We start from the raw sequence: 27,656 nt of genomic DNA, 5'->3' as shown, positions 1-27,656 counted from the left end.
TGGTTAAGAGGTTTCTAGGATGGAAGTTGTTCTTTTCTTACAGGGATTTATTATTTTGGCATCTTTTACAGTCTCATCATTACATACCACATATATGTGACCCAAGGTGTGAAATCAAACTAAATGATACTAAAAAAAAAGGCAGTGAAAAAGTTTCTAGTACAGTTAACACAGAATGGAATTTTATGATAGTTTCAATTAACCCTGTTTAATTCTTCTAACATCGAAGCTAATAAGATTTATATTATTTACCTTGGTTGCAACAGATTTAGAATTATACATATATGGGCAATATGCATATATTTTTAGAGTAGTATCCATACAAAATATATATCTAGAAAAATACTTAGAGAAATATGTACCTGTTTATATTTTACAAATTCTACAATGGCTGCCTATATGACTAAATTCCTCTTCCTTTTTGTGTTAAGTAGTCCCTGGATGGTCATCTTGAGATACTGTATTCACAACATCCAGCTATTTCTCCAGCAGTCAGAACCATTTTATTTTCTTAATAGTTGTACCTGTCCTTGAGTTCAACAAAATCTGAAACATAATAAATCCTTTGCACTATTACAGGATTTATTTATTTTATAACTGAAGCCCTCAGTTCCACATTGTGTGGCATTGTGTCAGAGGCTAGTACAGAACCTGCCAAGCACTAAATTTAGTTGTATGATAAATTTATTCTCCTTCCTAGAATCTACCAGCATAACAAAGGTGTTTCACCCTCATCTTCATTTCCCCCTGCCCATGCCTCACAATCCCATGGCAAACCCCCAGCCAGTTCTCCCTCCCTCCCAAATGAAGTGTTGTCATGTCAAAGTCTTCCCACACCTTCTTCCAAGGTACTGGTTAAACGTTTCAGAGCTAAATGTTTTGAAGTCAGCTAATTACAGGAGGTCAGTCTTAGCTTTGTTTGCATAGTTTCTTATCAAAGGAAATGCTAGGAAAGGTAGCATTTGCATCCAAATATAGACAATTGTGTTATGCTTCAAAAATTCCTCTCAAAGCAGGAGGGGGCGTAGGAAGAATATATTCTGATATGAGCTCACCAGGGAGTAGACACAAGGCAGGGGGAACAGATAACTGCAAGAATTGGCCCACAGGAACACTGGAAGCAGTTTTTTTTAAAGAAAGACTTAAGCATTATTGAATTTATTCTAGATAAAGCCCCTACTGCATGATGTTTGCAAATCACATCATTGAATTACATATTTTGCACTGTTTTAAAAGGAAAATCTTGTGTAAACATCAATGTTCACAAGGGAAAAATAAAGGAAATGGACATCAAAATCATTTGATTTCTTAAAGTCAGATGCAAAACATCCCCTTTATTCTCAATCCAAAGAAGAGAGAGAGCATAATTAGTTTTAGGTAGATGATCAGAAAAAATGGAAAATAATAAATAAATGGGCTTTAATTTAATGCACATTTTTCAAGAAGCAAGAGTTAACAGCCTATAGAACATGCTAGATTTTTCTGTGCTTACATCACCAATGCCATCTATGCTGATTTTTTTTTTTTTTTATGTGACTGACTTGATTTTTTGACATTCTACTTACTACTGGATGAAGGGGTTGTTGAAGTCAGTATAAATCAAACAGTGCTGGCAGTATTTATAATGTTAGGCTGAGCAGATGTTTCAAATTTGCCTTCATTTGCATATATATTTTGTTTGAACATGCTCTTGGGTATGTAAATGAGGAAGACATTTAGCTCTGCTGTTCCTTTAAATTCATTCCTTCTCTGTGTGTTTGAACTGGAGATTTTAAGTGGTTATAATTTGAATAGTATTTCTTGTGCTTTTGACTTCAAGATTTTGAGATCATGACTATATCAAAAGTCTCTTATATAAGCACTTAAGGGCTTTTCCTCTCCTCAGCTGTCCTAAGTCAGAGACGATGAGTTTTGTGTGTGTAAGCCTGAATTCATAGTTACTCAGCAGTGTGTCTTGTGGGCCTTAACAAAGTGTGACCTCTGGACCAGTTGTCCCTCAAAAATTTCTCCATTCTGGCTTGCAGCCCTACTCCTCCTTTAAAAACCAAATTGTAGAGGATTTGTTTGTATTGGTGATTGTTGCTCTGCAAGTTGTCTCACCAAGCTGGTGTGACTCATTTCCTTGTACAATGGGTAAGCACTAAAAGCATATATTGCACAGTCAGGGAGGTCCAGACAGAAAAGATGATCTGAGTGATGCTGAAGCTGTGGCTGCTAGAGACCAATGTGTGCCTCTCCTTATTAAAGGAACTTACCTGTTCTGGTTTATACCATTAAAACTCAGGAGGCAAATTGTTCTTTCAAATCAGCTGATGGCAGTGTGATTGATTTAGTTTTGGTGTTTTCCTTTCAGAACCTCCACAGTTTGTTGTAAAGCCTCGAGACCAGGTGGCTGCCCTGGGGAGAACGGTGACTTTCCAGTGTGAAGCAACTGGGAACCCTCAGCCAGCCATCTTCTGGAGGAGAGAAGGGAGTCAGGTGAAACAGCCTTTCTGTCCTCCTTCCTGGCAGTTTCTTCAGGAAATTATTTCATATGAGAGAAAAGTATTTTAATTATTGTTTTAAAGATGTAGAAAACAAGTTTAGAGCTTGGAGATGCTGGATTACTTATTCTTTGCTTCTAAGGCATGCTAGGTGATGTCAGTCTTGGCAGAAAATATTTACATTTTGCTGTCTCCTGTTTTCTCCATGAATGTAAAAATAAATCTGTGAATCAACTAGAAACATTTCATGTTTCACCACTCTGGTAATCTATTTCACCTAACAGGGAGAACTTTTAAGAAATGGAGAGATTACTTACACTGAAATTTGGTCAAGCCCCCAAACAATCCCAGATTTTCAGAAAGTTTGGCTCTGGGTTTATGGTGCAGCTGTTAGTTTGCCATGTGTTTTTGAGTTTCTGGCAAATTGAACTATTTGCTGCATTGATCTGCATCACTGCATGGGTAGGACTCTGGTTCTGGGCTGAGGTGAACTCCTTTCCAACTCCATCAGTTGACTGACAGATCATACCTGAATAGGTCACTTTTTCTCCCAAGTTCCTAATTTGAATGGGAGGGAAAATTATTTTCAACTTCTTTGTAAAGGATCTTGAAAGCTAGTGGGTGAAACACAATATAACTGCAAGAGAATTGCAGTTTTCTTTCAGTCATCTTTTGAAGGAGGTATGTGACACAAAGTATTCTTTATTGGAAGGAAAGAAGGAATATGGGATTCTGGTTTTCCTGTGAATGAATGGTGCAAGAGCATATGACAGGGTTCTTTGTGTTACAAAACAATAGGGCAGAGAAATTGAGAAGACTTGGAGATGGGCTTCTTTACTCCATTTGCAACATTTTTGTCTGAATTCCTAAGTACAACTGGACTGCTGACCACCAAATTTAGATTATAATCATCAGTGGTATATATATATATATATATGTATATATATATCAGTATATTATGTTTTTATTTTATGATTTATTTTCTTTTATTTATTTAGCTACATGTTGTCTAGTACTTTTTTTTTTTTTTTGCTAATTTTTGACTCTGCTGAGTGTGACCACTTGTGATGATTGAGCAAAATGAAAGAGGAGGTTGAGGATAGGGTTTGCTAGTACTGGAGAAAATTGTGTCCCATTCCTTTGGACAATTTTTGGAAATGCAAAATGTAGTTAGCCAAGAAAAAGAGATAAATATGCCCTCCATGATCCTAAAGTATTCTTATCCACTAGTTGTTCAGCCAGAGGTAGAAATTCATCAACCCCCAACTGAGTTTTGGTAAACACTATGTACTTCATACCCAAACTATCTAAATAGGGATAGGATTTAACTCAGTATTATAAGACTTTTCATAAAACACAAGCACTCTATTCAGAGAGACCTACAGAGCATCTCTTTTTAAAAAACTGCTCCATTTGTAGGAAGGCAAATGTTAAACTACAGATAAGTAAACCACCATCTGCATTTAAATGAAGGAAAACGAATGCCCTGGAGCAAGTTCTAAAAAAGAACATCTAAGCAAATTGCTGAGGTTCACCACAGTCGCCTGCACCATTGTGGTTTCTGTACATTTCACATCTTCACTAGACTCTGTTACACTTGGTGCAAAGTCCAGTATTGATCTTAGAGAGTGTTAGAGCAATCTCAAAAGTCTCACACAATTTTATGTGCACATCTGCGCCTATTTTATCATTAAAAAAACCTACAGAAGCTATACATTGTGGTATAGACATTCTTAAGACATGAAGAGCAGAATATATTCTGTATAATATAAAAAGATTTATTTGTTTAACTACATTAAAGTTATGCATCTTGATATTTGAATTTATTTAACCTATTTTTGCCCCCATTTCTTTCTGTAAATCTTTCAGAATCTGCTTTTCTCATACCAGCCCCCTCAGTCATCCAGCCGATTTTCAGTTTCCCAGACTGGAGACCTCACCATCACCAATGTCCAGAGATCTGATGTTGGGTACTACATCTGCCAGACTTTAAATGTTGCAGGAAGTATCATAACAAAAGCCTACTTGGAAGTGACAGATGGTAATCATAGATTCATTTTATCATTTCCAAGTTTTTTATTTGAAGACAGCAGTGCAGTGATGTGACACTACTTTGAAATCTGTTTTGCATAAATGTGGATTGCATGTTTCTTTGAACATAAAAATCCTGTTTTGGCCATCTCTGTCAGAGGCTTACAATTCTGGATGATGTGTAACTCTGTATTTCCATTTTGTACTTGGTAAGTACACTCAATGTATGGATTTTTGTCAGATCTGTTCATTTTTATCTGACTCTTTTTTGCTTCTCCTACTTGATTTAATTTACTTTCATATTTCTTGCTGCCTGGTTCTTTATCCCTTTTATTATGTAGCCATTTGCTTAGCCCTTCATTTACCTGTTTTTTTCCATTTCTTAATATTGTGTTTTAGCTATGAAAACAATATCAAGCTGTATGGAGATGAGCAGAATAACAGAAATTATACATCCTTTTTTAGGACTAGTTAGGAAGAAATACAAGATGAGAAAGCTACAGGGAGCATGACTACAAGCAGTAATGTGAGGCCAGTTTGCCAATTATCAGAAATACTTCTTTTTAACAGCAGAGATACACAGGGAAAATAATAATCTTAGCATTTAAAGAGGAAGAGGATAAGAGAATTTGAGCAGAGGGAAGCTGATTTCTGAGAACTTCTATAAAATAGCCCTTTGCCCTATAGAAAACAGAAATAATAAAGTACTAGAAACATGCACTGAACCTGTAATATGAAATTGTTTATTTATCTCCCACTCCCCCTGGGTTGACATAGGAGGAGTAGGGCTACATCCCTTCTGGCTCCTCACAAATTGTAAGGCACATTTCCTAATCCTCTTTTTTCCTCTTTTTTCCTGGGAAGAAGGCCATGGCAGGATGAGAAATAAATTTATAACAGTTTTCTGCTAATGACCTATGCCATCTGGACTTGGAAATAATAATTTTAAATGCATTTTCTTCACTATATTTTCTGGATTGATCTAATGAGTAGATGCTCATGAGATATTTTATAATTTCTTGCATCAGTTTTTTGTACTTCTATAAAAGTAAAAGCAGAATATGCTGAGTATTTGTAAAGGTATTACAATGCCTTTATTAATGGTTTTCCTAAAGGTAGGAGGAGTTGTCATCAACTTCAGTGGACTTAAATCAGCCATGAATTTCAGTGTCATTAGATTTCTCCTATAAAGCACAGATCAGTCAACTCCTTATCTTTGCCAACTGCAAAGTTCTTTACAAACTTGTCAAAGTCAAATGCAAATTATAAGTAGGCTTATTTTGTCTGTCTCTGCAGAGAAGGATTTTGATGGCCTTAAAGTGTGTAGCAACAGGCTGGGACAAGAACTAAAGGATAAATAATGCAGTTGAAAACAGTGTCATTTGAACATGCAAATGAAATTATGGGAGATGGAATTTAGCCAAACAAAACAGTGCTAACATCCTGTCTGTTGTTATGAAAAGTAATTTAGAAATATCTAATGTTCACAGATTATCAGAACTTCAGGTTTATATTTCAGCTACCAAACCAGTTTTTAAGTTACGTGAGCTCCATGCCACTGCTGAACAGATTTATGACATTTAAAAGTATGGCTAAAGCAGATCCCAAAAATACAAGAAGATTACTTTTACCTCTTTTTTGGGTAATAGAATACTACCATTCTTTTTTTCCGTGAGTACTGAGACTGGTTTATATTTTTCTGTGCAGTATAATTAAATAACCCATCAGTAGCACCAAATTTCCATTGTATGAAAGATGTAGTAAAATTGACATAGACAATGGGATTATGGGATTTTCTTCTTTCTGAAGTCCTCATAAAAATCAGAAACTACTGGAACAATATTTAATAGAAGAAATCTTTCTAAAATTATTCTATCCATTTGTGTTTGCTTTGCCCTACTGCTGGGCATCTCACAATTATGACACAGCACCAAGAGGAGTTGGTGGCACACAGAAAATGGTTATTTAAGCAGGAGGTATTTGTGAGGTTACTCCCTGACTGCCTACCTCCTTTTTCTTTGTCTTTAAATGTTGGAAGTATGAAGTATGTTACACAGGCCTGGCAGTGGTGAAAGATGGGAAAGGTGAAATCCCTGCCTTGCCAAAGGATCTAGGAAGCCCTTTTTTTTTCCATTATCACTTCATAAAGACGTTGGACTTGGAGAATGCCTGGAGGATAGCAGTGTGTAATATGCAATCCTTTCTCTGTTCTGAAAATACTGCATAGTGTACCATTTTAAACATCCCTAGCTGTGCATCATTGTAATGCACCCTGCCCTGAATAATGCATGCCTCCAACTTTAATTACTTGTTTAATTATTTTTAGTTTGTTTCAAAGCCTCGAGCAACTGCTGTTGCTTAGATGATTAGAAAATTGCTTCCAGTTGCAGAAAGGTCTGTGCTGTTGTTTCTCCTGGCAGTGATTGCAGACCGGCCGCCCCCTGTCATTCGGCAGGGTCCTGTGAATCAGACTGTGGCTGTGGACGGGACTTTAGTGCTGAGCTGTGTGGCCACAGGCACTTTAATGCCCACTATCCTCTGGAAAAAGGATGGCATCCTCATTTCCACCCAAGACTCTCGCATCAAGCAGCTGGAGACAGGAGCGCTGCAGATCAGATATGCCAAGGTAGCCTCAACTGGCAAATGGGTTTTCTTGTTTTGTTTCATTTTGTGCTTCCGCCTCCAGGCATTTCTGATGTAGTAAACCCTATGCTTAAAATTAATGAAAGGTTACATAAATGTATTAAAATATTTGATACTTCGTGTTTTCTGATAGTACATTCTTTATGCTTTACACCTGCCTAGGGCACATTATTTTCATAACGAAAAATGCTGTAAAGAGATATTAATTAAGGGGATTACTTGGTACTTTAAAACATGAAGGGGAATGTATTTTAGTAAGACAAATCATTACATTATTTGGGCTTTAGCACTAATAGATTAAAATGATCTAATTAATTCAAATGTTTATAAAGAAAACCTTTGTTTAGCATATTCAGTAATAGAACCATGTACACAGCTTTTTCATAAGAGCTTTTAGTGTTTAAACATGTTCACTCATCAGTGTAACCTAGGTAAAATGGTTAACCTGTCAAATACCTGACTTCCTCAGAACTAGCAGTATCTGGCCAGTATTGCAGATGGTCATGCATTGCACACTTTAAAATGTTCTAAAATGTGAAGTTGTAGCATACTAGATATTTTCTGCTATCTTTTCTGTGGTTTGAAATGAAGTAATTTTTTTTTTTTTTTTAGATTAGGCTGAATACATCACTTTACCATTTTCTCCAGAGTTGCCCTGCTGCCAATTACAAGTTAGACTGGCTTAGAGCTTGAATCTCTGATTTTTGATCACTTCCATTAAGTTCATCTGTTGAGGCTGGGACCTGAGGAGGATAGCATTTCTTTTTTTGGGAAAAAAAAAAGAAACACTTTGAAATGTGATTAAGTCACATATGGGCAAATAATCCAACATTGAGAACTGGATGAGGATAGCATATGGAGATTCTTTTTTGGGTCTGCTGTAGAATGAAATTTATACTAACACAGGGAGCCCCATATGTACCCTGTGCAATATTTAAGCTTTGCTTTAAGGATGACATGTTCTCCAGTGTTCAAGTCCTGATAAATCCCCGGGCATTATTTATGTAGAAGGTTGACAGTTGCATGGCATCTTGTCATCTGAGTTCCTTCTCAATTTATTTGTTAGGACCACTGCAGAGTAAGGAATAAATGCTACAGGAAATGGCCTTCAGTTTACTCATTACAGAATAGTTAACATTAAATTAGAATCTGCATTTCTAATTCTTTTGTGACTGCTCAGAAATAAATACCCATTTTTGTTTTGTCAAAATCGTAACTTCTAATGGAAGGAGTTTCTGCTGCAAAGTTTTTGCAGGCTAATACATTTATCCATATTCATGGGGGAACGTAGAGAGCTGTAATTACTTTTCTAGCCCACTGAGTGCCTGATTGTTTCAAATATTTATTCTTTTCTCCCATTCAGCTGGGCGACACGGGCCGGTACACCTGCATTGCCTCAACCCCGAGCGGCGAAGCGACGTGGAGCGCGTTCATCGAGGTCCAAGGTAACTCCATCAGGGTTCCTCTGTCTGCAGAAAATGCATGAAGGAAAACCATAAATTGAAATGTAGAAGTTATCTGACTCTGTCCTAAATTGCCAGTGCAGATGTGAGCAGCATTTAGCTTACAGCTGCATCCTGTCCGTACTCAGCATTTCTCTCTCCTTTTGTCAGAGTTTGGAGTCCCAGTGCAGCCACCAAGACCCACTGACCCAAACTTGATTCCTAGTGCTCCATCAAAGCCCGAGGTTACAGATGTCAGCAGAAATACAGTAACATTGTCATGGCAACCTAATTTGAATTCAGGTGCAACACCAACCTCTTACATAATTGAGGCCTTCAGGTACGTGAGTCTCCTGTGATCTTGCTGTCTCTATGTTTACATGTAATGTGTTTTTAAAGAACCACGTGCTAACCTGCTGTTGTGTGTTTTATCTTTAGCCATGCATCAGGGAGCAGCTGGCAAACTGTAGCTGAGAATGTGAAAACTGAGAGTTTTGCAGTTAAAGGGCTAAAACCTAATGCAATTTATCTCTTCCTTGTGAGAGCAGCTAATGCATATGGGCTGAGCGACCCAAGCCAAATATCTGATCCAGTGAAAACTCAAGGTAAGTTTTTGATACTGAACATTTTGGGTGTCCACAGCAGCTGTCACAAGTTGACTAAGCAATACCAGATGCAGGAATTCTGGTAGCTTTGGACTGTCTACCTATCCTGGCTATAATACATACTACAGTAAAATGCAGTGCTTAAACTTGGTTTTCTCTGTAATACAGATTCTGACAGCATGTTGCATTGCCTAAGGGAACCCTAGTATCTCCTATCCAAAGGTAGTTACAACTTGCAGAATAGCTCTTGCTAGCAGCCAAAGTAATCCCTGTGTTTTTGAGTTCCCATACAAATCCTCAAATTCCATGGATATGTTATTACTATGTCCAGTGAATCAAATAAGGCTTAAGACTGAGACAAGGAGAGAAACAGCATGTAATCTAAGTTGATTTCTGCTGCAATAGGAAAGGGAAAAGTTGAAAATTTGAAGGAATTTGGAACCATGAACCAGTAAAGAGGTTTTGGCAGTATGTTACAAGTGTTTCCATAGTACAACTGCTGGAAGTAAAATAGGGTAGAAAGCAGTGCTTACAGATAGCCAAGTGGAAGAAAAGTCTGGGTAGAAGTGAATGAAGGAGTCATCCACTGACTCCAGCTGTGACTGAAGTCCAGCTATGGACTGAGTCCAGCTATGTAAGATTAAAACTGTCTTTCTATTCACTGTAGCAAATAAATGACACTTAGGATGATGTGCAATAATGTATTGCAGCTCTGAAACCTTCATTTTTCCAGTAGAAAAGCTTAGATTCTTAAGAAGGGGAATACTAGACACACTGTTTTTCAAAGAAAAAGTGATAGAGATCGTATTTTTGTTTGTTTTTCTGATCTTCCTACTTACTGGGGAAATTGACCCACTGGCTTATTAAGAGTGTCTATGCTGTATGTTTGTTTCTTTGTTTGCGTAAGTAAGTACATGTTAGTTTTTGAAAGGAAGTTCTCTAAAGGAAACAAAGGGTATTTCTTTGGGGACTTCTCATGTTTTCTGTAGTTGGTCTGAAAGCAAGTCTTTCTCTTCCCCCCTGGGGAGTGAGCAGTTTCACATTGCTGTCTTTTGGTATTATGCATTTCTCCTGATGGGTGACAACTTCAGTGGATATGTATGGACAGCAGAGTCACAGCCCCATGGAAAATCAGGATTGCACAGGTTCCCAAGTCTGTTACCAGGGAGAGATTTAATAACTTCTTAGTGATTCCTGATTTCTGGGGCAAGAGCTGCACTAGCCTGTTTTTCATGTAGTGTAGTTTCATTTCTGGAGATGCGAAGAGGTATTGTGTCTGTCCCAAACTGATAACTGACCTGATTCTGAGAAACAGCAAATGTTCTGTTCACTCAACTGAATGGTTTATAATGACATGGAAAAGCTTCACTCTTCTCTGGGTACCTAGTAGAGCTGAAAACCCAAAAGCCACAGTACCTCAATGAAAATAATAACTAACATAAACTTTTCTCCAATTTTAAGAAATGTAATCAAGTGTCAAGTCATTTAGACCAGTTCTGCTCTTCTTCCAATATAATTTCATTTTTGTTTAAGTTGTGGTCTAGCTAAGCAAGTTCAAAAATTTCCAGTTGGCGTTCGTCATGAGGGTGATATAGTCTGGTCCTAAGGGCTTGTTCAGTCCACAAAGCAAAATGAAGGTAGGTTAGTGCCTTCAGTGCCTTCCTCCCTGCAGCACTGCCTTCCTAGTACCTTCATCTTCACACTTTACAGACATTAACAGCCTCATTCCTGGGTGTTTTCACTGACAGTCCCTGTCTTGGAAGCTTGGAGCCGAAACAAGAGAGCGCACACATCATTTTATAGCACAGATGTGCAAATGGCTGAGCCTGTGAACAGTTTGATCCATATTGTGGATGACTCATCTCTTCTGACTAGCAAAGCTAGAACTAATTATTCCACTGGCTTTCCTGTTACATTCTGAGCAGGGTGATATTTAGGCAATGCTCCCAAACAGAAGCTTTTATCTTTAATGCTTTCAAACTTTGGGAGGAGGGAAATACTGTGATAATGGGCTGTTTGCAGAGCATACTACAGAACATACTACATGGGGATATAGCAGTGATTCCATGGAGGATTTTTTCGGTTTTGTTCTTTTGTTATTACCAATGTGGCTTGCTAAGAATCCAGATTTGACACTCGCTGACTACACATTAACCTTACTAGTAATTCCTGCAAGTACTTTTCTTGAATTTCCAGTCATAGAATTTTAGCCATAGTCAGCATGGTATTTGTTTAAAATGAGGTGATCAAGGAGTGAGATGTGAACCTGGAACAGAAACTGTTACTCTGCGTTCCATAGTGCACGTTACCCACTTAGTGATTACCCTGTAAATTTTACACGTCTGACAGTCATTCCATTTCAGTTAAATGTGCTTTCCAAGGGCTCAATATGAAAAAAATATGTGTTTTCATCATACTATTACATGTTTTGAGAGGAATTTGTCCCTTCATGCATATGAATAATCCTTCCAGCTATGGGATACACCAAATATCAGACGATCCAGACAGCCTCAACTAGGCTCTGCCTCCTGTTTACAGAAGCCTCTTGCCATTAGAGAAGCTGCAGCCATATGACTAATTTATCTTTTCTCTGGTTGTTAACATTATTTTCTGGTAACACCAAGTAAGTTTGTCACGAATTTATCTAAAGATACAGCTTCTTCTTTTGCTGGTTTCCTGGTCTCTTCGAATTGGCAATGTAGAATGTTTTCTCTTCCCAGCAGGAAAGAATAAAGAGATGCTGCTGTAGCCATTTACCAAAGCTGTCCTTGAGTGTGGTGTGGTGTGGTCTTTTTGTGCAGCATTACTTTCACATTTCTGTCAAGGGAAGTGCAGTGTCTTGAGTTGGTACTACCTAAACGTAGGTGATTTGCTCAAGAAAATGCTTCATGTAGTTTTTTCTAACATGATTAGGAAGTATTTAGGTTCAACTTCATTAGTGATAGCATCATATATTTTCTGACACACTCATTTGTATTTGCATGTACTTATTTCAACAATCCTGTGAACTTGTGAAAATGGAATCTTAAATTATTGCAGATGTTCCGCCAACAAGTCAAGGTGTGGATCACAAGCAGGTCCAGAGAGAGCTGGGTGACGTGGTGCTACACCTGCACAACCCTACTATCCTTTCTTCCTCCTCAATCGAAGTTCATTGGACTGTGAGTACAAATCTGTGCCCTTCTGTACATGTGCTGCTGAGATGTCCTGCTTGCACTGCAGCGGGGTCACACTTCAGAAAGCTGAGCAGTTTGTATGCTGGCAAATGTTCTTCCCTGGGAAGAGTGTCTGCTCTGCTTTTCTACTTCATTAAATTTTACCCATTTTCTCCATCTTTGTCTTCATAGAGAGTGCTGTTTATAATAGGGTGAGGATTTCAGAGTCCTATTCTGGAAGCTAAAGGACCTGCTCAGTCATATCACTTGAAGCCTTCCCACAGATTCAGTAGGACATGTATCAGTCCCTTAATGAGAAAACATGGGCAATTCCCTCTCTGTCAGTCCCCTGTAGAGAGAAATACTGCATAATTCTGTTTGAAAGTGTTAACCTCCCTCTTACAGACACACTGACAAGCACACCCAAATCAGATTGCCTTCATCTGAACCTCTCCTTTCCTGTTGTGTCCTGAGTACACGTGGTGCAGGGAGAAGAGGTAAAAAAGGCAGTATCACATTGATATTGCTCTGGCAGCAGGAAAGCAGGTTGGCCACATGGAGGACATAGCAGAGAAACTGAGAAAGTGAGGAATGTAATTCAACAATCAGTTTTAAAATGGAATGCAGAATTAGGAAAATGTTGGGGATATAATTACACCATGTACAGAAATAAAACCATAAGGAGTGAGCTTTGAGGTCTTTTTGGGACTTCCATCTGAATATTCCAATATATTGACAGGGATAGTGTGGGACAGCATGGGCTATAGCTCCTGCTATAGCTCCTGCTATGCCATAGCAGAATATTTTGAACAGGAACAAAAGGCATTTTGACTTTGTAGAAGAGCTGTAGCCCAGAGGAGTCCTGATCTACACCCAGGGCTCCTCGATGCTGCAGTCATGTCTGCTGTGTTGCACAGTAATTACACTCTCACCTGCAGTACAGCCACCTGCAGCAGGCAATCTCCTGTTTTAGCTAATACATTAAAACATCTTTGAGGTTCCTAGCAAATTTTGTTTGACCTTTACTTACAGAACAACCTTTTCCAGACAGGCAGCTTTTGTCAGTCTCTTGGGTGGCCTGTGGCTTCTCTGCAATTTCAAAAATAAGCATTACCTCAGTTTTAGCTAGCACATGAATTCTTTATGTGATTATTAAAAATGAAATGTGTTGCTCTTTGGATTAAAATTGCAAGCACACAGTTTTATTATATCATTGTATGAGATTTTCGCAAACAGGAAAATCTGATGCACTTTAAAAATTTCATTGTGGTTGTTATTGGACTTCCTTATTCATCAGAAATTGAAACCAGCAGTTAAAAAGATAGTGAATGCTCCATGAAAGATGAGTTGTATAAGGTAGCTTTCTGTTTCAGCTATAGCCAGACATATTGGATCTGCCCTTGATTACACTCAGATCTCTTTCTTCATTCATTTAGTATAAAACTGACTTAGTTTGAAAGCACTCAGGACCACTCAGCATCAGCTTGATCTGCTTTTCCAAGTCTCATCCATGTTACCATACTGAGTTTTATGTTCCCTCTTGCAGCTTGGGCCTTTCCTTCTAGCAGAGGGGCTCCCACTGAGTGGGTGGACATGGGGGGAAGTCTTTGGAGAGATCTGCCCTTTGACAGCCACAGTGCCAGCTGGCCACCCTCTCAGTTTGCTTTCTCCAAAAAGGAGCAGACAGGAAGCGTTGCTCATTTCACAGGTTTGGGAAGTTTCCACACCTCAGAAGAGTTGACAGGCTCTCTCTTTGATCTCCATATTCATCACCCTGAGCTGTGGCACTGTAGATCTCCCTTTCCCCATGTGTCCAGCCCTGCCCTGCAATTTGGGTGGGCAGCCGTCTGACCTGTGTCAAGCTCTTTTACTCCATGGATGCAAAGACTGATCATATCATGGAGCTGGGACATATTATATAACTTTGTTATCCCCCTTTAATGCCTTCCTAAATCCAGGGAAACCAGCACAGTTCTACCAGCATCAAAGAGAATAATGCACTTGTGAGTCAGGCCTGTAATTTGCTGTAATGCAAGGAGCCTTTATTGCTTTGGCAGTGGTGTTTACTTTGAGTAACATGAAGGATGGGACAGGGGCCGTGCCCGCTGTCATGGGCATCACCCCTGGTTCCTGTCTGTTTATGGATGTGTTCTGTGCTCTGCTGTCTTGCCAGGTGGACCAGCAATCCCAATATATTCAAGGATATAAAATTCTGTACCGGCCTACACCAGCATCTTACGGAGAATCGGAGTGGTTGATCTTTGAAGTGAGGACTCCCACCAAAAACAGCGCTATCATTCCGGAGCTGAAGAAAGGCGTCAACTACGAAATCAAGGCCCGCCCTTTCTTTAATGAGTTTCAGGGAGCAGATAGTGAAGTAAAATTTGCAAAGACCCTGGAAGAAGGCAAGTAGGAGCTAGACTGGCTTCATCTTTCTTTTTTGAAGAAGCAGCCTGGCCGGCTTTCCTCTGATATGTTCATTATTTGATCTTGTTTGAAGTGCATGCTGTTTGAGAGCAGCAATCTGTGGCAGAGGAGACTGATCATTATGTGAATTGTTTGGTGACACAGAAGTAAATATTCTGAGCCAGGCATGAGAGACAGAGAGAGAGGGATGTGCAAAAATCCCCTCCAACACACAATGAGAAATGCGCTTTTTTATCTTCCCTGCAGTGTGTGCAATCCTCCCTGCTGAGTTCATGGGCTGGTCACAAGTGACTTCTGTCAGATTCAAGCACTTGCTAATCACTATCTTGAGTAGATAGCAGACACCACAGAAATCATCAAAGCAGTGTAGCTGGGGGAATGAAAACCGTGGTTTTTAGAAGGCTTTTATATGTGGATCAATCAGTGAGACAAAATGGAAAGATGAATGAGGGCAACAGATAGAGTGGACTAAATTATGTATTTCCATCTCATACATGTGCTAAAAAGACAAGGTTCATAAAGCTCTTCCTTTTGTTGCTGCACAGGCATGATAAGTATGCAAGGTGGCCAGTGCCTCTGAAGAGACATTTTGGTGCTTCTGCTAGGAAGTGCAACCTTTCTCTTTCTATCTTCCTCCCCCATTAAAAATGCTGTGTAGCTCCAGTGTATTGCTGCACTTGGTTGAAAAGGTGTGCATAAATGCATTCATCCTAAGCATCAGCTAAACCTCCACCTTTTAGAAAGATTATTTCAAATTCAAAACATAAGCTGTTATTATAAATATGTTAATACTAACACATTCTGTCCAGATTTTAATAAGTTTTAGGTTACTTATTATTTTTTACACACTAGAAGAACTGAGATTTAGACTGGAGACTATATAGGATTTATTTTTCAAAGCTGTTGATCCTGGGTGAGATGATTTGAGACCAGTGAGAAACTCAGTGCCCAAGTAATGGATATCTGAGAGTACAATTTGGAGCATTACTTTTCCTGGTCTGCACAGCAAAACTACAGCAGAACTCAGAGCCTGCTTGTTGGGTCATACATTTTCCTTCTGTATCACTTTGTCTTGTGGGCACAATGCCCTCAGTGAAGGGTGGGGCACAAAAGGTTTTATTTGTAGAGCGCAGAAAGCCTCCTCCACTTGAACAAGCTGGCTTGTGGGTGTGACAGACATAACCATTCATCCTTTCTTTCTGAACAAACAGCTCCGAGCGCTCCACCCCAGAGTGTGTCAGTAACGAAGAACGATGGGAACGGGACAGCAATCGTGGTCACCTGGCAGCCACCCCCTGAGGACAACCAGAATGGGATGGTGCAAGAATACAAGGTATGCTGGCAAGGCATCCCTCCTGGCAGAGGGAGCGTGGCCAAGTAGTGAGGGAAGGGCTGTTCGTGGATGCTTGGCTCCATCTTCTGGTTACTCAGAGCAAATGGGAGAGAAAGTCACTGCTGTGAATCAAATTCAGTGATTCTGCCTAGGTGGTGTCAGGCAATTAAAACAGCCTCCATAAATCAAAGCAAAGGGTCAACAGTCTTAATTAAAACAGCTCCTGCCTTGCCTTCATTATGACCTGGGAAGCGCACACACAAGGAGAGAGGGAATCATACCTGTTCGAGAAGCACTTTGTGACTCTAAGACACTGGCCAAGGTAGTAAATATAAACAGGCTTTAATGAGTTGAACAGCTCAAGGATGATAATTAACAGTGTTAAGATCTAAGTAAATTATGCATAACTGAGTACTTAAAACAAATGCAAAACTTCCAAGGAAAGAATGTGCTTCTATGATAATAAATCTATTAGTGCATAGAAAATTTTTTTTCTTCCAAACACAGTTCTCATTATGTTATTTAATTTTTAACAAATTGAAAGTACATTAAAAATATTTATTTTTTTGTCATTAATTTATGAACACAGACTGTATTTGCAGTTCAAACTTTTTGGTGATAATTTGCATAGCAAAGTAAATGAAGTTTATTTTTCCTAAGCAAGCTAGAGATGTTTTAAATGTAGATATCACTTTGTAGCCATTAAAGGGCAGGAGCTTTGGTGTTAGCCCCCTGCAAATGCACATTATTGAGAAAATCTTTTAAATGTGAATGTCTTGGCTGTTTTTCAGGTTAAACACAGTGCTATAAACCTATATTCCTAGCCATCAAAACTCATTCTGAATTTTTTTTCTTCTCAGTAAGAATGGGAAAGGGAAGAGATTTATAATCTTCATGGTCAATTTGGAATAATAAAATCCTTTTCAGAACATGGTCAGCTGGTAAAATAAAATCTGTTTATGGCCTAGTTTTGGATATATAATACAATGTAATTGGAAAAAATACTTGTTAAGTTATTTTATTTAAAGCCAGACCTTGAGAATTATTTACAGCAAAAAACTGCATCGGAGGAATGTTAAGGTTGCAATGACACAATGATAAAAGTCAGGAAATTCACATTTCTGAGTAGATATAATCCCTACCCCACCTCCCAGGATTTTGAGGTGACAGGCTACCAGGTGCTTGAGCAAGCACACTGTAGTGCTTATGTAGCAGTAGACGGCACAGGGGCACATTTTGCATCTTTATTTGTTGCATTGATGCCATTGTTTTCCTTTGTGCTTTTCACCATGGACAGAAAACCGACATAAAAAAAATAATCTATGCCATTCCTACTAAAGTTGCTCTATGTAATTATTGGTTTTGTCAAAAAAACTACAGATGTGCAGAACTCCTGATTTTAGATTAAGAACTAATAACAAGAAAAAAAAATCAAATAGAAGTCTTTTGAAATTTTCTGTTTTTCTTCCCCTTTTATTTTTCTATCTTCTGTTTTCTTTCAGAATATTTTAAAAAAAGGTATGCATATGTGGGGAAGTTCATTATTTTCTCAACAACTCAGATCAAAGGCAAGAGTGTACCTACTTTAATTAAAGGATAAAATAAATAGAAAGAAGGATACTATCTTAACTGAAGAATTGTCAGTAGCATACACAAAACCCCAGAAATTCAAATTCACAGCATAAGTAATTTTCCCCTTCCCCAACACAAAGTTAGGAATTCTCTTGTTATACTAATTATCTCTTCCCTTATGTGTCTGTTACTATGTGAATTTATTCTTCTTTTATAACATTCTAAAGGTTCAGTTCACTTGCCTGTTTATGTATACAGTCAAATGTAGGATGGCAAGTACAGAACAGCTTGATGTTTGACCTGACATTCTTGTTTCATGCACTTCTCCATGTACTTGAGCACCTAAGAACAAAAGCTTATTTTTTTCTGAATTAGTAGTTCATGATTAGAAGTACATAATTAATGTGTTTCATTGTTTGCACATGCACCAATTTACAAGGTAGCAGTAATAATTTGTGTAAAAATTACTCAGGTCCAAATGTAGATTTAAGTATTTTGTTCCTCACTTTATTGAGTTATTTATACAAGAGTGTGTTTATGCCCATCCTTTAGGATTCAAGAGCAGTATAAGTAATAGTTTTACCCCTAGCTCTGATTGAAACAGTCTCTATGTAGTATCAGAACACAAAAAGGAAATTCTCTTCGTGTGCTCTGACCTGCTCTGCAGCAGCACTTACACATATCCTGTGCTGGGATTATATTTCAAAGGAACTTAAAATGCTTTTCACATCCTCACATTGTCCCACTAGCCTTGTTGCAGTCCGTGGCATCCAGAGGAGGAAAAAGGGTCTTTTTAATGTCCTGAAGGTGAGATAAAATTTCCAGTGTCCAGGCAGAAAGGGTTGTACAGAAGGGGCTGTAGCAATTGTTCTACATGGAAAGTCTATCCCCCTCACCTGGCAGTCTCCACAGCAGCTGAATGGCACGAGGGATTTAAAGCAGCTATCTGGGTACTAAATCTTTTTGGAGCTCCATATGTTGAAAGCAAAATCTTCCCTCCTGTGTACCATCGGCCCAGGTTCTGATACACTGCTGTTCTCAGCCAAGTTCGCTTCTTTACAGATAAAGTATTGAATTTAAGTAATTTAACTTTCTGAATAAATGTTCTTTGTAGAGCAATACATTTGTGGGAAAGGCACAAAAAGGAAATAGGCACAGCTTCATGATTTTTTTTTTTAGCAGATGTAGATTAGCTGCAGCTTCACCTTGAATAGTAGTTGGGAGTTCAGCCATCCTCCTAAAAGCACTTGCCACATCAGTGGTTCAGGCCTAAGGAGATAAAGATATCTCATCATATTGATTCTCCCAGCCATTTAATGTCACTGATGTAATATATGAAATTGTGATTTGAAGTCACTAGACCTGTGTCTTGGTCTCAACCAAAAAATGAGATCTGATATCCTGCTGTGGTCTCAATTAGAAGACAGCATATCACTCAATATTTGTCCCTTGCTGCCATCTAAAAAAAAAAAAAAAAAGCAAAACCATTTGGATTTCACCATAACATCAGTTCTCTTAAGATGTCATGTGATGAAAGACTTGCTTGTGCACTTGAGTGACATAATTCCTGAAGAAGAGAATTGCAAATTCATTTAACTGAATTCTTTTACTTTGTTGTTTATGTGACTAGTTCCTGGCTGTGGGGCTTCCCTCATTCCTCCTGTGCTTGTAGTTTCATTAGCACTTGTTGAACTCTAAATGAATTGTGATAAACTCATCAAATAATGGCAGTTGTTGGAGCAGCTCTTTGGAACAAGTATCTTTTCAGTATTCATAGAGGGCCTAGGATAACAATCCACAACTTCAGATGTTAGAACAGTGGCAAAGTGTAAATTTCTTCATCCGGAAGGAAAAAATGTGTCAACTTTCCTTCTTCTTACCCTTCAGAGCTGGATTTTGCACTTTACAGGTGCCATGCCTTTGCTTCCCTGCAGGTTTGGTGCCTCGGCAACGAAAGCCGGTACCACATCAACAAGACCGTGGATGGCACCACCTTCTCCGTGGTCATCCCCTCCCTGGTGCCCGGCATCCGGTACAGCGTGGAAGTGGCTGCAAGCACTGGGGCAGGGCCTGGAGTGAAAAGTGATCCCCAGTTTATCCAGTTAGGTAAGCTTCCTCGTAACCCTGCCTCTTGGTTTGGGTGATTTCTGTTTGTTTGCTTTCGTCTTTTATGGCACCAGAAACACTTTCAAGACAAGTGAAATAGATAGTGTTACTTGATCTCAAGAATAGCAGGATTTGGCATTTCTGGTTTTAAACTTGCCTCAGAACTGCATTCTAAAGGTGGGATTAAAACAACAGAGGGGTGTTTTTAAATCTCCCAGTTCAGCAGTGCTTTTTAGTTGTTGACTTTTCAAAGTGAATTTTTACCCTTAAAAACACTTATGAATCACTAAGTGTTGATCCACTTTAAGGATGTAATTTGTCTTGACCAGATGTTATCATTATTGAAGTAAAAAAACAAGCATCCTAAAATTAGGCACAATAAATAGCAACTATGTGGGAAAGCAAGTGAATATAGGGAAAAAAATGTACACAAATGATTTACTAAAATTTGATCTTCTAATATCATTTACACCAAACATCACTGTCATAAATGTTGACCAGGGATGTTGCTCCTGGATGTTTCTGGGGAAAATGCATCTTCAGCTATTGGTTAGCTGAAGATTATTTAAAGTAGCTTTAAGTATAGTCATATGCTGCTCTATAGTATGCCTGGAGCAAAATACCTTATCATTACAGTGTATAATTATGAAAGCAAGCTCAGCATGTTGCTTTGGACTTTATGTCCTGTCTGTCTCTGTATCATTAGTAGATCTACCTTCTTATTTCACTTGTTGTATTTAAAAATCTGTAATTAAGAGCATGTGAAAACAAGACAGAGCAACTAATATGGAAAATGAGTTGTGCATTTCCTTAGGTATTAAAAGGAAGGCCATCTTTAGCTTACTTAAATTAGACAGGTATATGATTCCCAATTATATTGATGGAGATTTTACAATAAAATTGCACACAGATTGTATGATATTCCATTAATGTGGAATTATTACAGAAGAACCCTATAGTTACTTGTTGGATTGTTCCTCCCTACAGCCAGCTACCATTCATAGGTTTCTACAGCCAATCAAAATCAAGCTTATTCTATATAGCTTAGGCTTTGAAAATTCTGCATTAGTGAGATTTATGAGGAGAACCTCCAATCTTCAAAGCCAAGGACTCCACAACCACTTTTTTTTCCCCCCTTTTGTCTGATGATAAGCAATCTAAATGAAAGTGAATTTTATAATTCAAGTTAATCACACTGAGGTCTGTTAAGTGGAAAAAGAAACAAATGAGACTGTCAGGGTAAGGTTTTTGCCCACTTCTGGGTCCCTGGCCTTTCTTGTTACTATGTTAGGAAACAAGAAGTGATCCCAGACCTTGAAAGGTGTTCAGATGTGCAAGTCTGGTAGAATACACGTATTTCCCCATGGCTGGAGTTTGCTTTCTCTGCTTGCCTCTAATTAAGTGGCATAGCCAAATCTAAGTGTACTGTAGTGAATCCCATAATTTGGTTGTTATATGGCAAAGATGTGGAGACAGGAGTCTTGTGGAGATCCATGCCACAAGAAGCAGAACGATGAAATATCTAGATGGTGCCACAGACCTTTCAGCAACTGCAGGAGGCAGCTGAAAATTAGTGCTTAAATTAAAGAGTTTGCACTCTTTAATAGCGCAGATCAACTTAAATCATCCAGGCAAAAGAATGGCTGCAGATTATTCAACTCTGCCCTGTGATGCAAGTTCTCCTCCAGCCCCCTCAAGCAATTGGATTCCTAGTTCTTAGAAGTGCTCCCAGCGTGGGGGTGGAGCAGAGTTTTCTGGGCAGCCTTCTGAAGAGAGAAAATTAATTTGTTGATGTCATCAATTGGCACTTTTCACCAGCAATAAATTACATTGTTACAGAGAGAGGGAAGGGAGGCCAGGGAGGGGGAGGAAAGAGGACTAAGATGCTCCTGGTAGAAGGTTTGAAACAGTCCTGGCAAGCTACATGTATGTGCTCTAAAAACTGTGTGGCAGCTTCAAGTTCCTGTATTTCTGACCCTGCTCCCAGCTATTCCTTCAGGAAATCTTTTCCTGGTACCTGAATTAGTGCAATCCTTCACTTAAAAAAAAAAATATATATATAAATAGGAATTCGACATGTGAAAACAGAATATGCTGTGTGATTCTGAGGTTCATTTTTTAAATAAGAACTTTTCATTAAAATCCAACGTCTATCTCCTTATAATGTGCTTTTTGCATAAAAAGCTGAGACTGGGCTGTGGCTGGGTCTCCTCTTTGAGCTGTGAGGGATGCTCCCAGGTTTGTGACTGGGGACAGGCCTGGGCAGGGTCTCAGCTGGGTGTGTGACAGCAGGAAGCTTCACCTGTGCGGGACTGCCTTGCAGAAGGAGAGGGGAGGACAGGAGATGTTGGATTCCCCGGGAGCCGAGGCGTGCAGTCGCAGACTCATGCATCAGCTGAGCTGTGATAAATGACCTTGTGCACGCACTTAACCTGTTACAAAGACAGGTACAAATTGTAATCTCGAAGCTCTTTCATTTTCCACGTCTCTGCTGACATGAAGCAGCTCACTGAGCTGTGGTACCCCAGACTTCCCGTGCCACCAGGGACAAGCCAAAGAAATAACTTGCTTGTTATTCATAAAATCTTGAGATCAACTGAAAAATTACGTGTCTCCTTAAAACACCCTGCATGAAGCTTCTGGATTTGCATCTTGGTTTTTGAATGGCCTTTTAATGCTTTCTGTAGAACTCCACACTGAAAAAAAAAAAGGTTTGTTTATTTGTTTTAAAAGAAAAGAAATTTTCTATAAAGAAAGACTGCAGAAGTTTTCATGTTAAGGAAAAAAAATTCATGTGACCTAGCCACAGCTCACTATATTATTCCTATAACAATGTGCTGTGGAGAAACAAAATCACAGAATTTCAATAGACCCTTTTATTTCCTTGTCACAACATGTAACTTAAAGACGTTGTTTACAAAAATGCTCTGCACAGAAAGATGAGAATTGGCAAACAATGTTTTGCTGCTCTGTAGCCTAGCTTTTGCAGACTGATGGGATACTGCCTGTGGTAGCTTGGCAGCATTACCTATGCTTGTTGACAGGTAAGTGGTGACATTAGAACATGTTGTGATGTATTTTGTTTCTGGTACCAGCGCTTAGAAGCCCCACAGCTGCAGTTCATGTTACCCTTAAACACATGATTTGTGTGAATATGTGGTATGCACTTATTTCGTAAGAGATTGTCTGCACAATTACTGTAAATGTTGAATGTATTACTCAAGCAGCGGATGTCTCAAGTGTACAAAACACAGGAAAGTCTCATTGAATCTTTATAATTCTAATTGCTTCATTTAGGAGACATGATTTGTGAACTACCTAGGATTCCTTCAGGATATTATTTTGTCAGCCCTTGAGGTACTTTGAGTGTGATAGTTGTAAGGGATTTTTTGTTGATATTTTTGTTTGTGGCCTGCAAACAACTTAAGAAAGTAATCTTTATTTTTACCCCTCACACTAAAGCCTTCCAAATCAGTTTGGTGCTGTCAACTCAAGGCGTGTGTTGTAAGATTAAAGTGCGCAATTGATATTTTATTAGTTTGGGAAACATACATCTAGAAAGGACACAAAACAGCATATTCTTACCTGGGTAATATTTCACCAAATAATTTTCATATTGCATCAGGCACATATGTTTGAGATAACACTCAAACAACATGTTACAGTTTTCATATTTTTTGCAAGTTTTTAATTGCCAGAATTAACAAATGTCACCACCATTTAAATATTCCTACTCGATGTTTGTACATTTTGTATACTGAATGAAACATACATATGGAAAAGTACCATTCCATAGGTTATACTTCTACAAGGCAAAGTTATGTTGCTTGTGCACCTGGAATTCCCTGTCTTTTTTGAATCTTTGGCATTCCAGTCATAAATGGATATTAATATTTATCATTTAGCAACTTAAATGTTAGATTTCACATTATTATTATTATTTATATGAATATTTAACATTAGAGTATTAGAGGTTCCAGTTCTTCTCTATATAAATTCTAATTAGTTTTCATTGAAGTTCGAAACTTGGAGCTTCAAGACATTCAAATTGGGTAGCTTGTGAGCAATAGCCATAGCAACATTCTCTGTGATTAAAAAGAAAGCTCTTATCTCGGGGTAGAAGAAGGGATGAGTCACTGTGATAATATGCTGGTTTCAGGGAGCTGTGGGATCAGCCTGCTCCAACAACTCGGAGGCATTTCCAAGTACATTAAATGCTGTGCTGCTGCTCTGGCAGTAGGATGCACTTTGCCATAGAATGTTTATGTTCCCTTATTGTTTTGGCACATCTCCCTGAGGAGTGCAAGCAGGAACAGGAATGTTCATTATGAAGCACTTATATATCAGTCAAAGTTCCAGAAATTTCCTGGGATGAAGAAAAGGTAGTTTTGTGGTTTTTTTTAGTTCAAGAGTTATTTCCAAGCCTGATCATTCAGGATCTCACTGGGCTATTAGGGAGAGGGAAGATGCTCTTCTTAAAGAAAGGCTTCCAAGATAATGTTCCTGGAAGTTTTTAGGGATGAGGGCATTACTAAATTTCATTCTCGTTATATTTAGCTTACTTTCTACTTTTGAATTACAAGAGGAGTAGGATGTAGTCAAATGTGAAAGCCTTTCCATCTCCTCTTATGCTGTTTATTTGACTATATGCGAACATAGAGGCATTTTTCTCTTTCCCATATGCACAGGTATATACCAGCTAATGTAATGGCTCCAACAGCCCACCCATATTCAATGTGCTAGAGGCCTAATTTCTTAAAAGAAAGTTCATTATTATGCTGTTCTTATTCTTGCAAGTAAAATAATAGCATGAAATTAATGTTAATTTAAAATTAGTATAATAAACAATCAAAGATTCCTCAGGATTTTGTAATAATCAGATACGTGTTGACTGAGCAATGCAAACTGTTTATGTATAAAAGTACTGTGTTTCTGGATGACTGAATTGTTGACATGTGTAGAAAACATTCTTATTTGGGTTTTGTGATTATTTTTCCTCCTAGATTTACTGTTTTAAAATGTCCATTTTAAGGATGACAAAAAAGTATTTATCATTCTTATTTATTCAGGACCAGAGGCTCTCCATAAATGTTTTATTCAATTCCATTAAGTTATATAAGGGATTGTAGCAGTTTAAAAACACAGAAATTGCTCATTTTGAAAAGGAGACTGACAATGCAAGTTTTCATATCTTAATATGGCCTCAGCTGCAGAGAGACAGAAGATGAGATGACAGCTTTAATTCATTTGTCACAGTGTACTTTATACATTTAAGCCCATCTGGCCACTTGTGTGGAACTTCACTTGGCTGTCTCCATAAAATCTGAAGCAACCCATCTTAACCTTGCAGAAATAGGCGTGAAATCTATAAACCCAGCAGACACAAAGAGTGTATTAGTAAGAAAAGAATGAGTCTGCCTGGTGAACTTTCAGGCTAGGCAGTGCACTTAGGATCACAGAAGATAAGGAGAGCTGAAATATGAAATAAAATTTCCAATAAGGTAGCAGTCAAAGGCGGGGTGATTTCTCAGCAAAATAGATATTTGACTTCAAGGTCACAAAAACTGGAATCTGGGATCCTTCACTGGGAGATGCTGCTATTAATTTAACCTTTTCCACTCAAAAAGGTATCCTTTTCCAGAGGAAATAATTTCTTGTGATTCCAGCTCTTGTTGATATTGCAGTTTCTTATTTTGGCATAATGCAAGTTGTCATAATAACAAAAAAAATTCTATTCACTACTTATGTCATAAGGAAAAGATACTGGTTTTAAGCAAATAGGTTTTCAATTCTTATATAGCTCATATTAATACAATTAATAACAGCACCTTTCTCCTTAAAACACTAATATCTCAGTCTGAATTTGATGTCCCTACCAATGGTATAAAGCAATGATCTCTTGGATTTATACAGGAGTAAAAGTGGGTATTTCAAAGACCAAGCTGTGGAATGTGTAAAGCAATACCCACTCTGAGTAAAGGCTCTGAATTCTTGCCCATGCCCTGTGCAGTAATGAAATTTCCAGTGAGCACTCACTGTGGTGGTAAAGCATCAGGAAGGCAGTATTTTGGCTTTGAGTAGCTTCACTTCAGTCAGAAAGTCAGTCACTAGCTGGATCTTCTTACTGCTGTTCCCAAAAGGTTCCTGCTAAAGTTCAATAGAGAAAGAACAGAAAAGACCAATTCTTAAAGGTGCTGTCTCTTTTAAAAAAAAAAGAAATTAATAGTCTGTAGAAAAATACATGTTCTTTATTTTGATGTGGGGTATTTAAGGCTAAACTGGTTTTGAAAAGTGCTGCTTGTTCATTACTAATGAGACTCCTTGGCTGGTTTTAGCAATTCATAAATAATTTTTTAGTTATCCTTTAGCTTTTTCATCTGTATTTAAGGGGGCAGGATTGGTTACTTTGTAGTTTTACTTTTCTACATCCTTTTAAATATTCAGTGTTATTTTTAATTGAGGTCAAAATGAGACTGAGGGAGTGCAAGCAGTACATTAGACTGTGTAATACAAGATTTCGATAATCTGTCAAGAACTTCTAGGTTAAAATATCTTCCTCAATACCGACCTCATGTGAATGTAGTTTAAATTTGTAACTGATTGTCAGTTCTGAGAGTGGATGTTTGGGGAGCTGACTTGTACCCATTCACATTGCTACTCATGTTTCATACTAGAGCTTTTTTTCACTTGATGTGTTTTTGCTGATTTTCTGAATAGTTTTCTTAAACTGATGTTGCTATTTTAAAATGAAAGAAAAATAAAAAATAGCAGTCCACAGGTTTGTTATTTAGGAGCCTGATAAATCTGGTAGTCTGATTTTAGCAACTTTTGTAAGCAAACAGAAGTCACTGATACTGGAGGTGCCTGTCTTTTACAGAAAACAAACCACTTTTTTCTAGACCTGTAGAAGTGAGATTTTGAAGAGTAGTCTTAAGGGTTTTACTTGGAGAAACTGGACTGCAATTATGTCAGTCTCTCTTTTCATGCTGCCTTTTACAGCTGTTCATTCAAATTAATTGGCTGTTACGGGTGTCTCTGTTTCAGATTCTCATGGAAACCCTGTGTCTTCAGAAGATCAAGTCAGTTTAGCCCAGCAGATTTCTGATGTAGTAAAGCAGCCTGCCTTTATTGCTGGAATTGGTGCAGCCTGTTGGATTATCCTCATGGTCTTCAGCATCTGGTTGTATCGCCACAGGAAGAAGAGGAATGGACTCACAAGTACTTATGCTGGTATCAGAAAAGGTGCCCTATTATCTATTTCAGTCTGAAACAGGATAGCAAACAGGCTGCTGAATGCCTGTTTGCTGCCTATGTATTTTGTCATCAGTCTCTTGTTCTTCTCAGGTTCAAATAAGGAATTATCAGCTTGCTTCAGTATTTCACGAAGTGTGGGTCAGGATCCAGTGCAGAGAAAAGCAATATTTACATAACGTGCTAAGTCTGGTTTTAGAGCATAAGTCTTGAGCTGAATTCCAGGAGTAGCTTTCCATAAAGATGCTCCTACAAATGAGAAATATAAAGATGGGTTTAAGGCTGGGAGCTTCCAATATGCCCTTGCTTTCTGACACTGTATCATCTGAAAGGAGCCATCTGGAGTGGATGGCAGCTCCTTGTCCCCCATCCAGTGCTTTGCTGCTGCTGGGAGTGCTAACAGTGGTGTACATTGCAGTAACACTTCGGTGTGGGTACTTGAATTTCTCCTGTTCTGGGGGAAGCGTGGCTGTTTGCAGAAGCACAATGGTCAGTCTGCTTTCCAAGACTCTTTTCATAAATGCTGTTGTGAAACTCTTGGCTGGGACTGAGTTGTGTTGCTATCCCATCCTGCATCTGTGTTTAGTTAGAAGGGTAGCAGTGGGGCT

At 38.5% G+C, this 27,656-nt stretch overlaps 1 protein-coding gene across 11 annotated transcripts in view; it reads left to right on the top strand.

Annotated features, from left to right (window-relative positions):
- ROBO1 (roundabout guidance receptor 1) overlaps positions 1-27,656 on the top strand; it is a 684,183-nt gene that overhangs the window by 619,412 nt on the left and 37,115 nt on the right. For all 11 annotated transcript variants that reach the window (XM_085589936.1, XM_031505944.3, XM_085589954.1 and 8 more), the window contains 11 exons: positions 2,354-2,478; positions 4,353-4,524; positions 6,935-7,140; positions 8,521-8,602; positions 8,771-8,939; positions 9,038-9,204; positions 12,244-12,365; positions 14,533-14,764; positions 15,998-16,119; positions 19,626-19,797; positions 26,842-27,039. In XM_085589936.1, coding sequence (XP_085446062.1) covers positions 2,354-2,478; positions 4,353-4,524; positions 6,935-7,140; positions 8,521-8,602; positions 8,771-8,939; positions 9,038-9,204; positions 12,244-12,365; positions 14,533-14,764; positions 15,998-16,119; positions 19,626-19,797; positions 26,842-27,039 — 1,767 coding nt within the window. The remainder of the gene's footprint in view (positions 1-2,353; positions 2,479-4,352; positions 4,525-6,934; positions 7,141-8,520; positions 8,603-8,770; positions 8,940-9,037; positions 9,205-12,243; positions 12,366-14,532; positions 14,765-15,997; positions 16,120-19,625; positions 19,798-26,841; positions 27,040-27,656) is intronic.

Source organism: Lonchura striata, chromosome 1, assembly GCF_050655825.1.
Source record: "Lonchura striata isolate lonStrDom1 chromosome 1, ASM5065582v1, whole genome shotgun sequence".
Classification (NCBI taxonomy): Eukaryota; Metazoa; Chordata; class Aves; order Passeriformes; family Estrildidae; genus Lonchura; species Lonchura striata.
Note: the sequence above shows the minus strand (reverse complement) of the source record. Positions and strands in the feature narration are given on the sequence as shown.